The following is a 20389-nucleotide window of genomic DNA, read 5'->3' as shown; positions in this document are numbered from 1 at the left end:
GACACTACTGATGAGCCCCAGCCCTGGAGGAGCAACAGGTGCCTTATGTCACAAGGAGCCCTGCCAACGAAAAGGGGTGCCTTCTGACAAACTTCACCCAGTATTCCTCTTAGTCCAAAATGATTCTGCAGTGACATACTTCTCAGCCTGGGGATAACTGCTCTGTGGGTCCAAGGGCCAGGCCGGGCTGAGTGCAGTCCTGGACGCACACCCGAAGCTGGCAACGTCAGGAACATGGTGTTCGCCTTTGCTCCAAGGTCCAAGGAGCTGCCGACGCTAAAAAATTCAGAGGCCGAGCCACAAGACCTTGTAGGTTGGGATTTTTTTTTGTAAAAGTATGCCCGGTCCCGTGGTTGCCCCGCGACTCCGCTGGTGCGGGGAGGGCAGCCTCGCGCGGCTCCTACCTGTGGATGAAGTTTTTCTTCTCCAGGTACTCCATGGCGGACGAGATCTGCGTGGCCATATACAGCAGCACCACGGCGTTCACCTCCTGCCGGTTACAGTCCCTCAGGTAGTCCAGCAGGTTCCCATAGGTCATGAACTCAGTGATTATGTAGAATGGGGGCTCCCGGGTGCAGACCCCTGCCAACGAGACAAGGCTTCAGCGTGCCGCTCCGCTCCCAACGGAGTACACGCCAGAAAAGATGAGCCCTGAAGAACGAGGCTTCTGAGACGGATTCTCTCTCTGCCCCTACATCCCGGGCCCACGTCCTGCGATGACTCCATGCACTCGTGGGTTCAGATTATGTTCCCTCGGGAGGGACGTGCCCCACCCCCTCCCTTTTTTCTTCCTCTCAAGCCCATGGGCTTCAAGGAAACAAGCTGCCACTGAGTTCAAGAGCAGAGGCTGAGCCACATCAAACACACTAAGTCATCACCCCAATGGATACATGGATATTTCTATGTACAGAATCGCTTCAGGAAGGAACTTCTGAAATTCTTAGGTTTCAAGATATTGATTTGAGACTTGTGCTTGACCACTTTTGAGTACCAGCTTAAAAGTTGTAACATTCTCTCTCACGCGTGTGGGCACATGGACACACACACACACACACACATACACACCCCCATTCCACACAGGTCTCTTTGCACCAAGGGCTGATACAGGTGGGGAACAGATGTACAGACCAGAAACCTTAAGGCAGTGAGCCATTCACCTCTGCTTCAACAGCGCCTGTATCGCTCGGAGAGTTTAATTCAGAGCTCAGCGCTCCTCACACTCACCGAGTAACTGTACTAAGTTGGGGTGCTTGATCTCTTTCATTACTGCAGCCTCTTTCAAGAACTCCTCCACCTCCATGGTATCCTCCTGCAGGAAAGAAGGAAGTGATGAAATTATCTCAGCAAGGAAAGTGTTCAAGTGGGGAAGTACGACTTGAATGGTTAACACAAGCTGGAGCTTCGACAGGTAATCATCCTGGTCCACCGGTTTCAACCACGACATCCTTCTTGACAGGTTCCAAGGCACAAAGTTCCAAGGTTCCAAGGCATCAGCCCGATGGCACAAAGAATTTTCTACTATGGCGCAGAGCTTTTGAATTCTCACCCTGAGCACAACAGCGAAGCTGGCTGGGTATGCTGGTGACTTGCTCTGGTGGCTCCATGCACACTACTTGTTTCCTTCACCTAGTGAAGTTTACGGGGAGGGAGGGAGATGTGTGAAGGCAACCACCACAATCATGGTACCACTCCCCTAAGGAACGGCTGGTTTCCAAGGACTCCCAAAACGTTTAACATTAAAAAAAAAAAAAAAATCACTTGAAGAATCCAAAAGGTACTTGATTCAAGAGAAGAGACCTTGATGACACAAAAAGATGTATAGCACTACCAAAGAACAGGGCCTCAAGATGTGGCAGCAAGAGAGGACGCTGAGTTTCTTAAGAACGTGGTCTTGTGCGGCCCTTAATGAAGCAATCGCCACTACCTGTCAGGTCAATTTACTCAGACCCTAAAACAAGCCTCACTGGCAGCTCCCCTAGCAATGGGTTCATAAATGTGATCACCAGCCCACACCACGTTTCAGCGAGCTCACAGCATTTAAATGCCAAGGGGAGACAAAGATATTAGCACACGCCCAGAGCAAATGTGACAATATTGCTACATTTCCTCACCTATCAGGGCGGAGTGCTGTGGTGCTGGGTCCTGGGGTTGGCCCTGTTATCAAGATCGTGGGGGTGGGCTTATGTCGGGGAGACTTCTTTTCTGACCACCAAAGGAAGAAGCCAGTGGATGAGATGTGACGTAGTCTGTTGCTATAAAGGCCAATGAGGGAAGTGAGACCGTCCCCTCCCAGGTTTCAACATGGAGTCTGAGTCTGTCTGAAGAGCAAGACTGCAGGGGAGACGGGGAGAGCACGTCTTGAAAACTAGATTCCCCAAGAAGAAAGCTTTATCGACTACTGTAAAAGTGGAGCTTTCTTTACACTGTACCTGCGGCCCCTCTGGGAAACAAAGAGCTAAAGTGTCCTCCTCACCGTAGCTGCCGGTTCCCACCCTGGCACCTGGGGATGACCTCCCGAGGACAGGTCACCCTCTACTGGGCGCTGTCCTGCTCTGCTCAACATGTTTACCAGTGAAGCAGGACCAGTGAGGATGTGCGTCAGCCCCTGAATCACTCAGCTCAGGGCCTGGTGGGGCTGAAACGTAGACGCAGTTTACTGCCCTATCGAAATGGTGAGGGCTTCCCTGGTAGCTCTGGGGTAAAGAATCCACCTAGCAGCAGCTCAGCATCAGAAAAACAAACAACCCAATCAAAAAACCGGCAGAAGACCTAAACAAACATTTCTCTAAAGAAGACATACAGATGATTAATAAAACAAAAAGATGCTCAACATCGCTTATTACTGGAGAAATGCAAATCAAAATACAATGTATGAGGTGATGGCCATCATCAAGAAATCTACAGACAAATGCTGGGGAGGGTCTGGGGAAAAGGGAACCTCCTTGCACTGCTGGTGGGAATGTAAATTAATAACAGCCACAATGGAGAACGGTATGGAGATTCCTTAAAAAACTAGCAGCAAAACTACCGTATGACCCAGCAATCCCACTACTGGGCACATACCCTGCGAAAACTATTTTAAAAGACACACGTGCCCCAACGTTCACTGCAGCACTATTTACAACAGCCAGGACCTGGAAGCAACCTAGATGTCCTTGACAGATGAACGGACAAAGAAGTTGTGGCGCATACATACAAGGGAGTAATACACACCCATAAAAAGGAACAAATTTGAGTCAGTTCTAGTGAGGTGGATGAAACTAGAGCCTGTTACACAGAGTGAAGTAAATCAGAAATAGAAAAACTAATATCATATATTAAGTCTTACATATGGAATCCAGAAAAATGGTACTGAGGCACCTATTTGTAGGGCAGTGTTAGAGACACGCAGACAACAGACTTGTGGACACAGTGGGCAAGGAGAGGATGGGACAAACCGAGATAGAAGCACACACAGCACCATATGTAAAACGGTCGGTGGGAATTTGCTGTATGAAGCAGGGAGCTCAACTGGTGCTCTGTGATAACCGAGGGGTGGCATGCGGTGGGAGGTGGGAGGCAGGTTCAAGAGCGAGGAAACATATGTATGCTTATGGCAGATTCACGTTGCTGTATGGCAGAAACCAATACAACATTGTAAAGCAATTATCCTCCAATTAAAATTAGATAAATTAAAAAAAAGAAAAGAATCTACCAAACAATGCGAGAGGCCAGAGTTCCGTCCCTGATCTGGGAAGATTCCACATGCCCTGCAGAGCAACTAAGCCCATGAGCCACAACTAATTCCTAGTTTTTAAAGAAATCTCCACACCGTTCTCCATAGTGGCTGTATCAATTTACATTCCTACCAACAGAGCAGGAAGGTTCTCTTTGCTCCACACTCTCTCCAGTGTTTACTGTTTGCAGATTTTTTTAAGCATCTACTGAGCCCACGAGCTGCGACTAATGAATCCTGCGTGCTCTAGAGTCTGTCCTCTGCAAAAAGAGGAGCCACTGCAATGAGAAGCCCATGGACCGCAATTCTAGAGTGGCGGCCCCACTCATCGCAGCTAAGGAAAAGCCATGCAGCAACAAAGACCCAGCGAAGCCAAAAATAAAGAAAGAAAATTGCTTAAAAAAAAAAGTGAGCCATTCTAAAGTCAGTTAAACATCCTGGGTGGACTCTGTGTCAAGCTGCATGGGTGGGAAAAGAATACACCCCTGCCGCCACCTTCCTGGCTGTTTAATTCTTTAAGTCCTCTATGTTCCTGAGCATGCTGAACAGACCACGCTGTCTCTGGTGTGGTGGGTTCTGATCTACCAGGGTGAAAGTGAAAGTGGCTCAGTCACATCCCACTCTTTGAGATCCCATGGACTACACAGTCCATGGAATTCTGCAGGTCAGGATACTGGAGTGGGTAGCCTGTCCCTTCTCTAGGGGATCTTCCCAACCCAGGGATCAAACCCAGGTCTCCCACACTGCAGGACCACGCTGTCTCTGGGGCGGTGGGCTCTGATCTACGAGGGTGACACACTACTACGGATGGCTGGAGGGCAAGTGCCTGCCGGAACCACAGGTTCAACGCCACTCAAAGGAAGGACCCGGGCCTGTAAGACTCTTGCTCAGCCAACAGTATGTTCAATAAGCAGCCCTCGAATGAAGGCTCATGGGCGTAAAGGCCCCCATAACGAACCACGCAGAGTGAGATCATTTCCGAAGTAACACTGCTCTTGTAGTACTGACTCTTCTACAAGAACCACGTTCCAGGTCTTGAGGGGTGTGGACGTGCAAAGGAACACTGCGGCTTTCAAAGGCATCCTTCTCCTCTCTCTCCATTCATTCACTTACTCACTCATACACACGCACACACGGCATGTGGACAGTATAAATAACTCCTTGTTTTTTGTCTTTCAGGACAATCTTGTGTGAACTTGTCTCCCCCTGCTGGAAGCAGGCCTGGTTCAATAGCATCCTACACTGGTAGCTGTGTTCAACTGGAAATAGCCCTGATGCTATCCTGCTATAGTCCTTTCATTTTAAAAATCTCCATCACCTTTTTGAAGAGGATTCTTCCATTTACATAGTAAAATAAAAGGAATTCTGAATGATTAGGGCGAAGGCCACACTCTGAGTAAAGGCTGTGAATTTCAGTCCTGTCTGTCAAGGAGGGAGATGGGTCCCCTGGCCTCTCTTCACGAGGCCTGACTGGATGCGGATGAAAGCTGTGGCTGGCCCAGTGGTTAAGAGGATGCTCGTGAGTTATCCCTACCGAGCTCTGCTGCTGCGTCACCACGGTCAGTCACCTACATGACAGGAAACAGTATCGCTGGACTTGCTCTCTCGACTACCGCATGGAAAGAAGAGCATTACCTGGCTCGTACACAGAGAGCGCCGAGGGCAGCACTTGGAACACGGTCATCACCACTCTGGGGGATTCACTGTCACTATTATTAAGACAGCTGATCTCTATTCCTGAGAAGCAGGCTAAACATATCGCTTGTATGGAAGACTTTACTTAACACTGGTTTTGGGGTCTTTTTCACATTCTCTCAGACTCAACATGTCACAGGTAGCTTCATCCTTTTTGCTCACTGGCCTCATCCCCAAGAGCAGGAATTCTATGGCACAGGAGAGTACACCATTTTTAAGTCCAGCCCAGCTCTCAGTCCTCTCCAGACCTCCCTCTTGGCTGAGCTGGGCTCGTGTCTAAGGTAGATCAGCTTCCACATTTCGTGTTTACCCAACGTCAGAGAAGGGCAGTTACAAGCACACTGAAGTGCCATCCCGCACCACTGGCTCAACCAGGATCAACACATGGGAGAGACAGGGGAGGTTCTGAGCTAGAGTGAGGAAGGCAGCTGGTTCACAAATCAGGTGGGGAGCTTAAAGCTCAAGTGAAAAGTCCATAACAGACGATCTCGGAGAGGAACCCCAGACTCTGGTCCCCAGTAGGGTAGCCGTGTTGAGCTCCATGGCCAGAGGGAACCCATGCGACAGGGCAGCAGCCCCTCTCCCCAGCACATGGCTCCTCACGAAGCCAGAGCGACCGTGGAGACTGGACGGGGTTCCTGGTGTCCTGGGGCCTTCCCTTCTCTGCTCGTGATTGGAGCTCTCCAGTAAGACCAGCTTCCTGGGGGTGGGCGGGGCAGTAACGAATGTAAAACCCAAACCGAACACATACTGTGTTGGTGCAGGTGGGGAAAACGGGCACTTCCTCCACACGGGTGCTGGAGTGCACACTGGTACGAGCACTTGGATCCAGCAGTTTCTGCTCTGAGGAACTGACCTACCAGCTCAGTCTCCCACATGTGCAAACACGGAGAGTCCCTGTACACTGCGTGTAACAGCAAAGTAGTGGAGAGGAGACACACATCTACGGAAGGCTGGTAAGATACTAAAATACCAACCAAAAACAAGGCCACCTTCCAAGTACTGTCAAGGAGGAACTTCCAAGATACAGTAACAGAAGGTTCAGAGCAGTGTCTATAGCAGGCTACCACGTGGTTAAGAAAGGTAACACAGGTGTGGACTATTTCTGGAAGGACGTTAAACTCAAGGGTGGAGGAAACTATGTATATATATCACCTACTGGAAAAACAGGTCAACAAGTGAGTACAGGCTAAGCTTCAACTTTTTTCAACAGTGCGATTTTCTGCTATTTTAACAGTAAATTTGTCAGCTAGCTTATGAGTCAATATTAACAAAATTAGATCAATGGCAGACTTTTCCAAATTATATTACTTACACAGCTGTTTTATACAAAGATGACTGATGTACAAACTTTTACTAGACAGCTCAAGACTGAAGACTGTCAAAATTCAAACTAAACGTTCCCCATCAGGAGGCCTTTGCTGTAGTTCCAGTTTCCCACCACAGGGGTCAACCTGCTGCTACTGCTGCTGCTGCTAAGTCGCTTCGGTCATGTCCGACTCTGTGTGACCCCATAGACGGCAGCCCATCAGGCCCCACCGTCCCTGGGATTCTCCAGGCAAGAACACTGGAGTGGGTTGCCATTTCTTCCTCCAATGCATGAAAGTGAAAGTGAAGTCGCTCAGTCGTGTCTGACTCTTAGCGACCCCATGGACTGCAGCCACCAGGCTCCTCTGTCCATGGGATTTTTCAGGCAAGAGGGGTCAACCTAGGGTCCCCTTTTTCTCTCTTCTGGTCTTCCTTTTGCCCTGAAGGGAAGAGACCAGTGTTGCCTGGAGGAGCAGTACAGAGTGGTGGTTAAGAGCAGGGCCTTGCTCCCCCCGCTGGTTAAGGAGGGTCTGGTTCTGTCTGCAGAGGGCCCCGCGGTACCAAACAGGAAGGACAAAGAGGGCCTCAGTGAGAACTGGCTAAATGGACAAAAGCTTGGGCTAGAACATGAGGACTTCCCAAGGCGTCTTCAAGAGAAAGGCAGATCACAGCCTGTGGGGGAAGGGAACGGGGCGGGGGGGACTGGGGAAAGGTGACTTTTAAGGTGCGCAACTGTAGTTTGTGTGTATTCTTCATGGTATACGAGGAATCGGATCCTGTGTAACAATTTTTAGAAAGACCTGGGCTTTGCAGCAGGATGTCTGGGTTCACGCCCTGCCTCCGTCACTGCCAGCCATGCAACTGACGCCAGGCCAGTTAGTGAACCTCCCCCTGCTTCAGGTCTCTCAACTCTGAAACGGAAGGGGTAATCAGCAGCCTTCTCTTCAGGTTGGAAGGATTAAATGAGATGCTCAATGCAGAGCATGAAGCACTCAGACTGCCAGGCACGTTGGGAGCATCAGTAAACAACAGCTACCACTGCCACTTAGAGCCCACACAAACTCTCCACGTCTGTAGTGGGGATGAACGCCCCAAATGCTGACAGCAGGCTGATCTGAGAAGCGGGAAACATACTGCGCACACGCTTTCTGAGCAGGGTGTGCTGGAAGGGAGGGATCGTTTATTTAGCCATTGCTCAGTACCTTATTACTGGGTTAATCCACCTCTAGAAAATGACGCACTCCCCCTTCCCTAATTAGCTGCCACTGGGAATGACTGACTAGTCACAGAAATCTATGCAACTATATTCTGTAATTTCTTTTTCATGAACTATGGGATCATAAGTTAATAAGGCTCTTAGGGAAAATCATTAAAAGTATAAAAAGCTTAATAACACATCATTAGAGAAGTACGTTCTGGAAGGCACCCACTTCCAGTTAATTGTGATATACGGGTAGAATAAAAAACCCCCCGAGCTCCAGGGAGCCTCTCCTCTAGAAGCATCTTCTTCAGTCACTCAGAAAACAACGGCTCGGCACAGCTAGTGGGCTACGGTTTTCCCAAGTGCAACTGCTACCTCCTCAAGTTTTCCAACAGGCCTCTCCCAGACTGCCGTCTATTTGTGCTTTTCCTCTTGTTTGGCTTTGGCAAATCCTGGCAAGCGTGTGGGTAGCGCCTGGGCCTTGACCAGTTCTGCAAGCCAGCCGAGGCCTTGTCTCCCGGGGCCTGGTCTGCAGCTGTGGTCACATGGGGACGTGGGAGCATGCGTCTCCCCGCCGTCGCCAGGCCTCCGTTGAGCTCATTCGAAGCCTGCTGACAGGGCTGCCCCAGGAGCGGTGAATCCAGTCACCTTCTTCCTGTGCATCAAAACCTTCAGGGTGCCCCACTGCCTCCGGGACAGCACCCCAGCTCCTCAGGTGGGCTTGAGGGCTCTGAGACATGCTGAGTCTGCTCTGCCCCCTACCTCCCTCTCCCAGCTCCGTCCCTTCGCTCACCCTGTTCCTCCTCTGTGGCTGGCTCGGGCCCGTCCTGCCCTCTCCCTGGCCAGCAGCGCTCACCCGTCCCTCCTCTCGTCCCCCACGCGGCACTACAGCTCTGAGCTCCTGTCTCGATCACAGCCTCCGTCACACGTGGTGCAGTGAGTGGCACACCGACCCATCTCTCCTACTAACTAGACTACCTAAGTAGGGCTTCCCTGGTGGCTCAACAGTAAAGAGTCTGCCTGCAGTGCAGGAGACCCAGGTTCGAGCCCTAGGTCAAGAAGATCCCCTGGAGATGGGAATGGCTGCCCACTCAAGTATTCCTGCCTGGAGAACTCCATGGACAGAGGAGCCTGCTGGGCTACGGTCCATGGGGTCGCAAAGAGTGGACACAACTGAGAGACTAACACTTGCACTTTTCAGACTACCTACTTCCAGCTAGACAACTCTAACTACCTAGACTTAGCCCAAGGCCAAGAACTCTGTCCGATTCCTTTGTCACAGTCCCAGTGTTAAGCTCAGGGTCTGGCAAATAAGAGGATTTTTAAAATCTGATAGGCATTTACCAAATTCTTCACTATCTGGAAAACATACAGGAGTCCTCAAAACACCCATGCCACCCCCTCACCAAGTGTATCAATCCTGCATCCAAGGACCAAGCTAAGGGGACGCAGTCAGTACAAAGGCCAGGAAGCCACCTTTGGTATCTGGGACTAAAGAATGGGATCTTTTCTCTAAAGTGTCACTTCGTATCAACCAGAAACCACAACTTCTATTTTGTCATGCCTTTGAGTGAGGGCATCAGGGAATTAACTGGGTCCCGAAAGGGCAGGCGTTCTGGCCACGTGCACCCGAACGACCTTCGAGAAGAAGCGCGTACACACTCGGGTTCATTTCCCCAGGGGTGGGTGTTTCAGTTCTGCTTCTCTGCCAATAGCTGCAAAACGGGGCTCCCCTCTCTCCCATTCCTGGGCACAGCTCAATGGAATTGGGAGTTTATTTAAAACAAGTGAAAACCACGCAGGTCAACACTAGGGGACACTCTCGCCACAGCTAAAACTGTGGGTCACACTTTTAAGGAGGTGGAGGCCTGGAAATGAAAACTTCTCCCTGGGCGTCCTAAGAGCTGCCTGGACATGAAAAACACTAGGCATCAGCTGAGAGGGAAAGCCACAGTAAGGGCACAAAACAGACGGTATCTGAGTTAGCAAGAAGCCCTCGTGTTTTCATAACGCCTCCTGGTGGGGCAGCCCCACGCTCGTCTTTCCAGGTGTCTGGACACATAATACAGAGAACTGGAACCAACTAGAAACACCTGGTGCATCTGCTCTCACATCTAAAAAAAAAAATCCACAGATTTGGTTTTGTCTCCTACAAAACTCAAGAGATTCCCTGCCCACCCGCCCCCGCCCTCTTAACTCAATAGGAAGTGATTCAAATGCCACACAAACTGAACGGAAACCCGCAGCTTTCAAACACCCTTGCCATAGAATGAAAAAACTCCTTCAAATGACTAATCGTTTTACACCAAAAAAAAAAAAAACCCACAGCACTTCTCAGCTCTCAGCATATGTGGAAACACGTGGAGAATAGGCGAATGAGTCAACCCGCTCACAGAAACCCAGACGGCGTGTGCCGGGGAGTCAGGCCCGGGGCTGGGCGTGCAGGCAGGCGATGGAGGGCACGCGGCGGGGCCCCAGGGGATAACAGGCCCCCCGGAACTGAGGCTCCGCAAGCGCCTGGTCTCGCTGGACAGCCCGCCGGGCAGGTCCCGGGCTTACCTTCAGGGTCTTCACGGCCACCGTCAGGCTGTATTTCTTCCACACGCCTTCGTACACCTCCCCGTACTGGCCGCCCCCCAGCTTGTGCTTCATGGTGATGTCCGTGCGCTCCATCTCCCACTTGTCGTAGTTGGGGGACACGCCGTAGACGGTGGGCTTGTTGCGCTTGGGGGCCGGGTAGTGGAGAGTGGTGATGAGCCCGTCGGCCACAGTGGAGTGATGATGGACCAGCTCGGCCAACGTGTTGAAGCGGCTCTCGGAGGAGACGTAGAGCTGAGGAGACAGGGACAGCCTTCAGCCAGCGAGCAGACAGAGCCCAACGACTCAGGAGGCCGGCTCTGTGTGCTGGGCCTTAACACACAGCAGCCCCTCAGAGCAACCACCCTCCACACAGGACCCCGGGTGGAGAAAATCACTCACGCTGTGTTTCTCTGTGAAATCCTCCACCTGCCTGACTGCCACACGTCTGGTTCTCTGTGACCAGCCTGAGTACACTGGCAGCGTCCATGAAGTATTCCCTGACTGGCCAATGCAAAGTCACGGCTCAGCATCAGTCTTCTCATCACCTGTCTTACTTCTCTGTACTGTACTCACCTCAGGCTGATGATTCCTGGTCTACCTGCTTGGTTACTGTCTGTCTCCATCTACCAGAATGCCAGTTTCATAAGAATAGAGCCCTTCGGCCGTCCGCTTTTATCCTGTGTCCCCAGTGTCCAGAAAAAGATACAAGCACATAACTGATACTCAGCAAATGTTGTTGGTTAAATTAGTAAAGATGAGAACTTAGTATTTGCTGATTAGAAAAGAAAATGAATTATAATAATTATGTTTATTACCCTAAACTTATAATGATATAATTGTCTAGAACTAAACAGTGATCAGGCTTCCCTGGTGGCTCAGTGGTAAAGAATCCGCCTGCCAATGCAAGAGATGTGGGTTTGACCCCTGGGTTGGGAAGATCCCCTGGAGGAGGAAATGGCAATCCACTCCAGTATTTCTTGCCTGGAGAATCCCATGGACAGAGGAGTCCGGCGGGCTACAGTCCATGGGGTTGCAAAAGAGTTGGACAGGACTTAACAACTGAACAGCAACAACAGTGATTAGAGGTGAAAATCACTAAATAAAACGTAAATCTCCTTCTCATTCCTACTCCCTCGATTTGGGCTGAGCAGGAAGCATCAGAGGCCAAGACTTGCAAATGCCCGTGGCGTGCCCATGTGGGATGTTCTGCCAGCTCTCTCTCAGGACAGATTGGGGGTGTGGAGGGCTACACAGAGTCCACACGGCCCCCTCCAGCACAGGGAAGTAGGAGAAGGGATAGAGACACAAATACACGTCAGTCTGGAATTGAGACTGACGGCCGGTGAGCACCCCCACAGCGAACCCCTCCGTGTGGCGTCCTGGTCTGAACGTGCAGAGGGGAGGAAGGCAGAGGCTGGCAGAGAGCAGCATGAGGACAAGACAGCTCTCTTTCTTCCTTCTTTTCGGTTCAATGAGGCAGTGAAGGGGTATTTCCTTACCAAAACCAATTCACATTAAAATTCACAGAGAACACTCGGGATCCAGGCATATAAGTGACTCTGCTGGCTCACTAAGGGCAGCTGACAATCGCTCAAGGTGGAACGGATCTTTAAAATCACAACTAGGTGTTCGTAAGCCTTGGTCAAACTGCAAAGATGTGGGAAGGAGGAATACAGATTTGGGACAGTGGTGATGCCTGAGGCAAGAGGGACAGAAGGAACAGGATCAGTCAGCTGCAGCTGTATTAACTCCCTACTTAAGAAAAAAAAAGAAACAGGAAGAGAAAGCCCAGAACACCTATGACCGGGCCACGGCCTCGGCTGTTGGCAACAGAAGGCTCCGTTACTCTCTGCATGTCTGCAATTGTAGGCAGTAAAAACAGTTTAAAGGAAGGAAATAACAACAGATATAACAAGCTGATCCCAGCTATAGCTCTCAAGAGGTAAACTGGAGTCCTTAATAACAGATCTTTCTTTGCTTGGGAAGATGACAAAGTTTTAAAAATCAGGCAAGCCAGTGGCAAACTGTGGCTTCAGTTCAGTCGCTCAGTCATGTCCGACTCTTTGCAACTCCATGGACTGCAGCATGCCAGGCGTCCCTGTCCATCACCAACTCCTGGAGTTTACTCAAACTCATGTCCATGGAATCAGTGATGCACCCAACCATCTCATCCTCTGTCGTCCCCTTCTCCTCTTGCCCTCAAGCTTTCCCAGCATCAGGGTCTTTTCAAATGAGTCAGTTCTTTGCATCTGGTGGCCAAAGTATTGGAGTTTCAGCTTTAGCATAAGTCCTTCCAATGAATATTCAGGAATCATTCTGGCTTAGAGGTTTATAATCTGTAATCTTTTTGTAGCAATTCTACTAAAATAAAATTCTAACCCCAAGAACTGTGCAGAACGATCCTGCAGCCCTGGGGAGCTTGTCCCCCAGGAAGAGGGCGCCTCTGGGTGGGAGGATCAGTCAGGGTGAGGCCCCACCTTCACACCTCAGACTGCCGAGGACCAAGCCATGAGTGAACCGCTCTCGGGAGAGGCCATGGGCCACCCGCAGGTCCCCTGAACCAGGCGGGGTCGGGGCGGGCAGAGGAGGGCACTGCTGAGCCTGCCCTCAGCTTAATGTCTGCACACTGACGACACGGCACCCCAGTCAGTGTTAAGTCACCAGTGCACCTGCCATTCAAGAAGATGACGGAGTGGGGGATGCGGGGAGAGCTCCTAATCCCTGTCCTTCTCTGGAAAAGTCTGACTGCACTACTACAGGCTGCAGACCACCCCCAGCTCCCCAAGTCCTTTCTCTCCGGCTGCTCAGCTGGTGGGCACTTTTCCTACCAAGGAGTGACGAGAGGAGGGAAAAGCCATTCCAAGGAGGCACCCCCCTGGGACCAGAGTGACCCTCCCAGCCTGGAAATCTGTGCATAGCACAGGCAGAAGGAAAGCCTGTTCTGCCTGCTGGGCTCCCAGGGGCAGGTCGCCTGGGAGCGAGGCTCGTTACCCATTTCTTCCTGTCAGCTTGAAAGCGGTGCTCCCCAACCCGAGGATCAAGTTCACTCAGTTGCACAGAATGCTAATGGCTCCCCTAAGCCCTAGTTTATGCAGAATTTGTTCTTGGTCTCAGCTGATTCCCTCTCAGGCTCCTTTGTTAAAAGATTTCAGAATGATGGGAGGTTTCACTGACTGGGCAAACTTTATCCTTCTCAATAATTAAATTTACAGACCCTGAGACTGAGTTCATCTTTCAACATAAAATTTACATCCTGACATTTATTAAATATTGACACTGCTCTCCCTTCAACGTACGGCACAGCCATCTTCTAAGAGTCAAGTCTGGGGGCCTCCTTCTGATTAGGGCTGGTCTGTGAGCGGCATGTTGCTTAGTGAACTGGGGGAATCTTCATTAGGAATTCATGGCATGTGCACAGGAGAAAGTGAAATGAGCATTATGAATGGCATGTCACCATGCTATGCGCCCAGTTACGTAAACACTCTGGGTGCTCAGCCAGGGCTGCACGTCTTCCTAATCACACGGGGACCCGAGAGATGGGGCCTGTCAGAGACACTCACCAGGAACAGCTCTCCTCCTGACAGCCAGGCTCACGGGCTCATCGGGCTTGGGCAACCTATGGCTGCCTTAGACCTTGGCGTCCCACCTCGGACGTGTTATTTACAGGCTGTGAGGCTAGGAAGTGACACCTGCCCAGCAACTCCCAAGCGCCTCAAACAGCAACAGGAAGGCAGTCCTTACTAATAATTCCCCCTGGTCTCCTGGACTAGGGAAGGTCAGCTTGGTTCAGCAGGCTTCTCACCAGGTGCCTGCACCTGCTGAGCCAGTGTCAGGGCGGGCAGGTCTTAAAGACACAAGAGGGGATACAGGTGGTGCCCCATCATGCCACCTCTGCTAAAGCCCAGATTCTGCTCCTGCCAACTCCGAATCTGTGACTTCAGCAGCCCACAAAAATAAACGCCAACTGGGCGGCTCGTTGAAGAAAAGAAGGAAAGACTCTTACCGAGGGCTGTGAGGAACTGTGGGGCTTGGCAGTGGCGTCCCCCCAAGTAAGAAAGATAGAGACACAAATAACCAAACAACGGGAGAATGACGGAGGTGGGTGGTGGAGGAGGAACAGCGGCCTTTAATTCTGCTTTAATTCTGTTGGCAAAGGGTTCCAGACTTTAAGAAAGCATCAAGAACAAAAACCAAATCCCAGGGTATCTGGAGATTGTTAAGCCTCACAGGACACCCAGGAAATAGCAATGGCTGTTTGGTATGGCCCTTCCAAGAGGCTAGCCTGAAACTCCTGGAGTCCTGGGCTCTGGGCCCCCAGGCTGACTGACCAGCCACAAGGGCTGCTGAAACCAGAGCCAAGAGGGTGGAGGCAGAAAGAAATCCTTTGGGGCCTGAGAGAAGAATCTTCTAAAAATTCAGTTGTTTTCTAAAGATTAGCTAATTTGAAAATAAGAATTAAACTTATTCAACCCTGGCCTATTCCTCCCACCAAACTTTAAATTTTCCCCTTCAAAATCCAAAAAGGATTGCATCAAAGCTCTGCTATGCGAGCAGCGTTTTTCAGTGCCGAGCCACGTTGTCCCACGCGCCGCTGTAATACCTCCCCCTCCCTCTGACTCTGAGGCTGTTCCACTCATTCCAGGAATACGACCCCACCCAACGGAGTCCCCTTGAGTGTGACCTGATGACCCCATGGGCTGAGAAGTCTCCAGGTGCTGGGACAGCTGAACAGAGAGTCTTTGCGGAGGAGGGGAGGGGAGTCAAGAAACCTAGGACACGCTCATGAGCTGCCCAGCAGTGGACACTGCCTGGTCAGCTCCCCATGGACTACCTGGAATGAAAGGAACCCACCTGGCACACATCAGCTTCCAGACAGGGAGCTGGGCTTCCTCGTTAGATGACTCTCAAATGCTGCAGATTATGTATCCACGCAGGCCTTGCTCTCTCTCCCGCTTTAACAATATTTTAGACCAACCCCCAGCTAATGAGTTGTCAAACTAGATCATGCCTGCCCTGCATCTGTTCCAAGGATGCTGATTAAACAACTCCAGGGAAAAGAAACCATTATCCTGTTCAGTACAGACCTCGCCTGATTACTGCGGTGCAGCATGGCTCGCCCTGGGTAAACAGCACAGATGGGAAGCAAGCTGTCAGCTCCAGGAAATCACCTCCCCGCCATGGGTGGTGCACTCTGTTCTAATTCACTGAAAAGGCTCCCCTGCGGCCTGAAGGCACGGTTGCAAAGGGTCCAGCACCCTGGAATGTACCCGCGGAGTGGAAGGACCTGGCTCCACAGCTGGGCTGAGAACAATGGCCGGCGAAGCATGCTGATGAGGCTGCACCCTGGTCGCCCGCCAACAGCAGACTTTGCTGTTTGTCATACAGACTCCGGTGCTGGTGTAAAGACATGGGCAGTGACGGAAAGGATCAGAAAAACATCAGATGAGAACACTGAAAAAAAGACACGTACTGTGCGTCTATATGGTACAAATGAATGTGTGAGAATAGCCGTGAAGATGCTAGCAAGATTAAGAAAAGGGGACTAGGAACTTCCCTGGTTGGTCCAATGGTTAAGACTCTGCCTTCCAATGCAGGGGGCATGGGTTTGATCCCTGGTCAGGGAACTAAGATCCCTGCTTGCTGCCAAGGTTTGGCCAAAAAAAAAAAGGACTAGCCCCACCAGATATTAAAATATAAAGTCGTACAATTAAAAAGTCTGGTATTGGTATATGTACAGACAGACCAATGAAAGAGAATATACCTAAATACAAATGTAAATTTGGTATACTTCAAATCTATAAGAAAAGATGAATTTAGGAAGCACAGGTATAGTAAATATAATGAGGTATCATCTTTACCAGTCAGTGATAGAGAGGTTTTTGCAAGTCTGAGAACATACTGCTGAGGAGGGGAAAGGGAACACGCTCTCACAACACTGCTGGTGAGAAAATGCATCTGCACAATTCCTAAAGAAAGTAATCTGGCACCATCTATACAAGTTTTAGATACGAATAACCTTCAATCAGTTCTAGTAACTTATCTTGCATAACTTGGACCGTACACAAAGAAGTATGTGCAGTGTAATTTCAAAATGCTGGTCATGACCCACCAGTGGGGTCTACGGAATAAATTTAGTGGATTATGTCCAGAATGTTTTAAAATGGAACAGAACAGAATGGTATACAAAATATCAGAGTGCATTACATACAGTAAGAGTAATGAGTAGGGTTTCCTGAACCTTCTGTTACTAGTGTGTATATGGGATGGTGGTGTAAAGCTTTTTTTTTTTTTACAGGGAGCTGAGATTTTTTTTTTAAAGGCTTGAAATCCACCTCATAACGGCATTATAATAGCAGAAGACTGGAAACGGCCTAAAAATTGGCCAACAGGGAACTGCTTAAAAAAATGACGGTTCGTCCATACTATGTAGTCATTAAGAAGAATGAGGCAGCTCTGAATGTGCTGCTATAAAACAATCTCCAAAATATATTATTAGATTGAGAAAGCAAGATGCAGAACAGTGTATATTATGGATCACTTGTGTTTCTTAAAAAGTATAAACAAGTATACGCAGGGGAACTATGGGAGAAACTGGTCACAGTGGTTGCCTCTGGGCAGGGGAACTGAATTAGGGGACAGAATTATGTTTCACGGCAATTGACTTTCTTTTTTTTTTGTTTTTAAACCATATGCATGCATTACACGTTATTAAAAAATACATACACCATCTGGACCCATGCCAACAATCCACCTATCTACACCCTCAATGACAGCGTGAAGCAGACAGTGGAATCTGAGCCTGGTTCCATCGATGACTCACTATGTGATCTTCAACAAAGAAATTTTATCCCTCTAAACCTTCACTGGGGGTTTCCCTGATAGCTCAGTTGGTAAAGAATCTGCCTGTAATGCAGGAGACCCCAGTTCGATTCCTGGGTCAGGAAGATCAGCTAGAGAAGGGATAGGTTACCCACTCCAGTATTCTTGGGCTTCCCTTGTGGCTCAGCTGATAAAGAATGTGCCTGCAATGCGGAAGACCTGCGTTCAATCCCTGGATTGGGAAGCTCCCCTGGAGAAGGGAAAGGCTACCCATGCCAGTATTCTGGCCTGGAGAATTCCAAGGACTGTCTAGTCCCTGGGGTCGCAAAGAGTCAGACACAACTAAGTGACTTTCACTTTCAAACCTTCATTTCCTTAATGCAAAAATGCAGATAAAAGCACTATCTGTCCTGAGGACTAAAGTGAGGTTTAAAAGAATAGTAGGAACTCAGTAAACGTTAATTTCTCCTTTCCCTTCATGGACTCTTAATGACTGTTTATAGGAAGATCAAGAAACCATATATATCAACTCCTTTACAAAACTATAGCTCAGGTTTGGAAATATATAGGTATAATGTGATCCCATGTTTATTTTAAAAGATCTTTTATTTTGTTTATTTTTTGGTACCTAGACAGGGACTTGAACCCTCCCGTGTTTATTTTAAAATATTACACATACATGTGATTTTATCGACAGGAAGAAGGTCACGTACCACACTTGTTTTGGAGAGGTACTATTAAGGTGATCTTTCACTTTAAAAATAATAATCTATTGTGTGAATTCTCACTAAGGATAAATTACTATAACAAGAGATTTTCTAAAAAGGGAGAGTCTTAATGTAAGAAGTATGCCCACAACCCAACAGACAGTCCACCTGTCTTATGAAACTGCTGACCACACCACTTCAGGACAATGAAAGAACATCACGCTGCAGACCTCTAACTGCATACGACTGCTCCTCCACAGAGGGTCTTTGACCAGGTTAGTGGGATGATGCCTGCTGTTTCAAACATCTGCTTGCTTTGCTGCAAGAACTTAGCAGCCCAGCGGCAGGTTCTCTGGTCCCCGCCCCGGCCCATTGCTATCCCTGCCTAGGGCCACCTACCTTGCCATCAGAAGCAGTGTTGATGCGGTAGTGGTACACCCTTCCTTCGTATCTCAGTGAGATGGACCTCTGCCCAGGACTACTCTCGCTCTCCCGAACCAAGAAGCTGCCGTTGATCCCGCTGCTCAGAAGGTACTCGGCGGCGTTGCGGGACACAGGCCCATGGTACCAGGAGTGCTTCTCCAGGCTGTTGACCGGTGTGATGTAGTTGCTTGGGACCCAGCCTTGGCCATTTTTGGTTTGGGCTTCACACCACTCCCCATTGTGATTGTAGCCTAAGACTCGGAGCTTTTCACCTTAGAAGAAAAACACCCGAACTGGACACGTCAGTTTTAAAAGCTAACACGTTCGTTTTCATTCACTCTTCTGTGATTACTAAAAAAAAAAAATCTCCAAATTCCTAAATATCTACTTCATTTTAACAGGTCCATATAAATATATGCATTTAGAACTGTATGAGTATACAGTTTCCTGTTTACAGTGAATATGTAGATAAATACATAGCTACAGTTTTTATAAATCTATTATTCAAGTGACCTAGTTTCTAATATAAGCAAGCTTTTTGTAGAAAAATACTTTTTCTTTAAAAAAAAAAAAAAAAAGGGTTTTCAGTGTTTGGTCCAAATGTTTTTTTCAATACAAAATAGAGAAAGCTCTGCTTTTGCTAAGAACTATACAAGAACTTTTCTCCTGAAGGAAAAGTGACTCTCATAAAGATGCTCTTAGTTTTTCTGGCTCTCTTTGCACTTCAAACAGCTCTTTCAGCAAGCAAAGGTGTGGCCAGTCAAGCCACATTTCCCCTGATCTCTGTCTCCTGCAACCACCAGCAGCTGCCCACAGCTCCTTTACCTTTAGTTATGCTTAAAGTGTTATCCCCACTGGCCACAAAGTCATACAGTGCAACAAAAAGGTTGGGGTCATTTTCACTGGGACCAGCAAGAAGGTTTTCCTTAGAGTTCCAACGAGCTGCTTCGCTCAGACCTTGGGGCTCGAAGTCAGATGCTACTGGCCTCTGAAGGGCTTCTGGAAGAGAAAGAGAAGAAACAGGGAAAAAAGTTTCATTATCAGGAGCAAAGTCTGTGTTTCCAACGTAATACATTCCTGGTTTACTTTTACTTCTTAACATCCGTACATACTACTTACTAATAAAAAGGGGGGTTAAAAAATGGGACTCTTCCATTCCCAAATCTTGTGAAAAATCCTAAGCATTTACATTCCTGAGAGGTAACTACTTACTGCTGCCAAACGGTTTAAACTTTAAGTTCTTTAACTCAAAATGAATTATATGAGAAAGAGACGGTCCATCCTCACACCTCTTTGCCATTGCTAATTTATGTTATAATATGGAGCAAAAGCCTCCTGCTTTAAAACGTTTTCAAATGTATGAATGTTAACATACATACATGATTTAAAAATCAAATAGCGTGGAAGGGCTTATAATGAAGGACAAACATTTTCCATCCCACTCTTCCGTTACCCAGAGGTAACAGCTGCCTTATTTTGGTGATCCCCTCCATCTCTCTAAACACAAGCTGTCCTATCATTACAACTGCCCCTCCTTCTCCCACACCAGGCTCTACTACTTACCTTTCTACTTTCAGTAACAGACTTCCACTTTAATTTCCTGTTCTCCCTGCTAGAGTCGGTCTCTCTCAGTGATTTACCTCACAAGATAAGGATGTTAACACCCTACCCTTCCTTCCACCTACCCCCACTTCCCCACATACACACTCCAGGTAGGCCTTCTTTTCATTTTCTTTTACTTTGTGTAAAAGTTCTGTTCTTCTATTTTGTCAACAAAGTCTTCCATTTTTGTCTATGCTGCTGCTAAGTCACTTCAGTCGTGACAGACTCTGTGTGACCCCAGAGACGGCAGCCCACCAGGGGTTCTCCAGGCAAGAACACTGGAGTGGGTTGCCATTTTCTTCTCCAATGCATGAAAGTGAACAGTGAAAGGGAAGTCGC

General features: G+C 48.8%; 1 protein-coding gene and 1 non-coding gene across 3 annotated transcripts in view; one reads left to right on the top strand and one right to left on the bottom strand.

The window, feature by feature from the left end:
- Positions 1 to 20389, bottom strand: part of ABL1 (ABL proto-oncogene 1, non-receptor tyrosine kinase) — a 142100-nt gene that overhangs the window by 13869 nt on the left and 107842 nt on the right. For both annotated transcript variants that reach the window (XM_019971029.2, XM_070799429.1), the window contains exons 2-6: positions 19274 to 19447; positions 18425 to 18720; positions 10479 to 10751; positions 1225 to 1309; positions 405 to 582 (exon numbers count right to left, since the gene is read on the bottom strand). In XM_019971029.2, the coding sequence (XP_019826588.2) occupies positions 405 to 582; positions 1225 to 1309; positions 10479 to 10751; positions 18425 to 18720; positions 19274 to 19447 (1006 nt within the window). The remainder of the gene's footprint in view (positions 1 to 404; positions 583 to 1224; positions 1310 to 10478; positions 10752 to 18424; positions 18721 to 19273; positions 19448 to 20389) is intronic.
- Positions 17372 to 17444, top strand: TRNAY-GUA (transfer RNA tyrosine (anticodon GUA)). The gene has a single exon. It is a non-coding gene; the product is annotated as a tRNA-Tyr (tRNA).

This window comes from Bos indicus, chromosome 11 (assembly GCF_029378745.1).
Source record: "Bos indicus isolate NIAB-ARS_2022 breed Sahiwal x Tharparkar chromosome 11, NIAB-ARS_B.indTharparkar_mat_pri_1.0, whole genome shotgun sequence".
Classification (NCBI taxonomy): domain Eukaryota; kingdom Metazoa; phylum Chordata; class Mammalia; order Artiodactyla; family Bovidae; genus Bos; species Bos indicus.
Note: the sequence above shows the minus strand (reverse complement) of the source record. Positions and strands in the feature narration are given on the sequence as shown.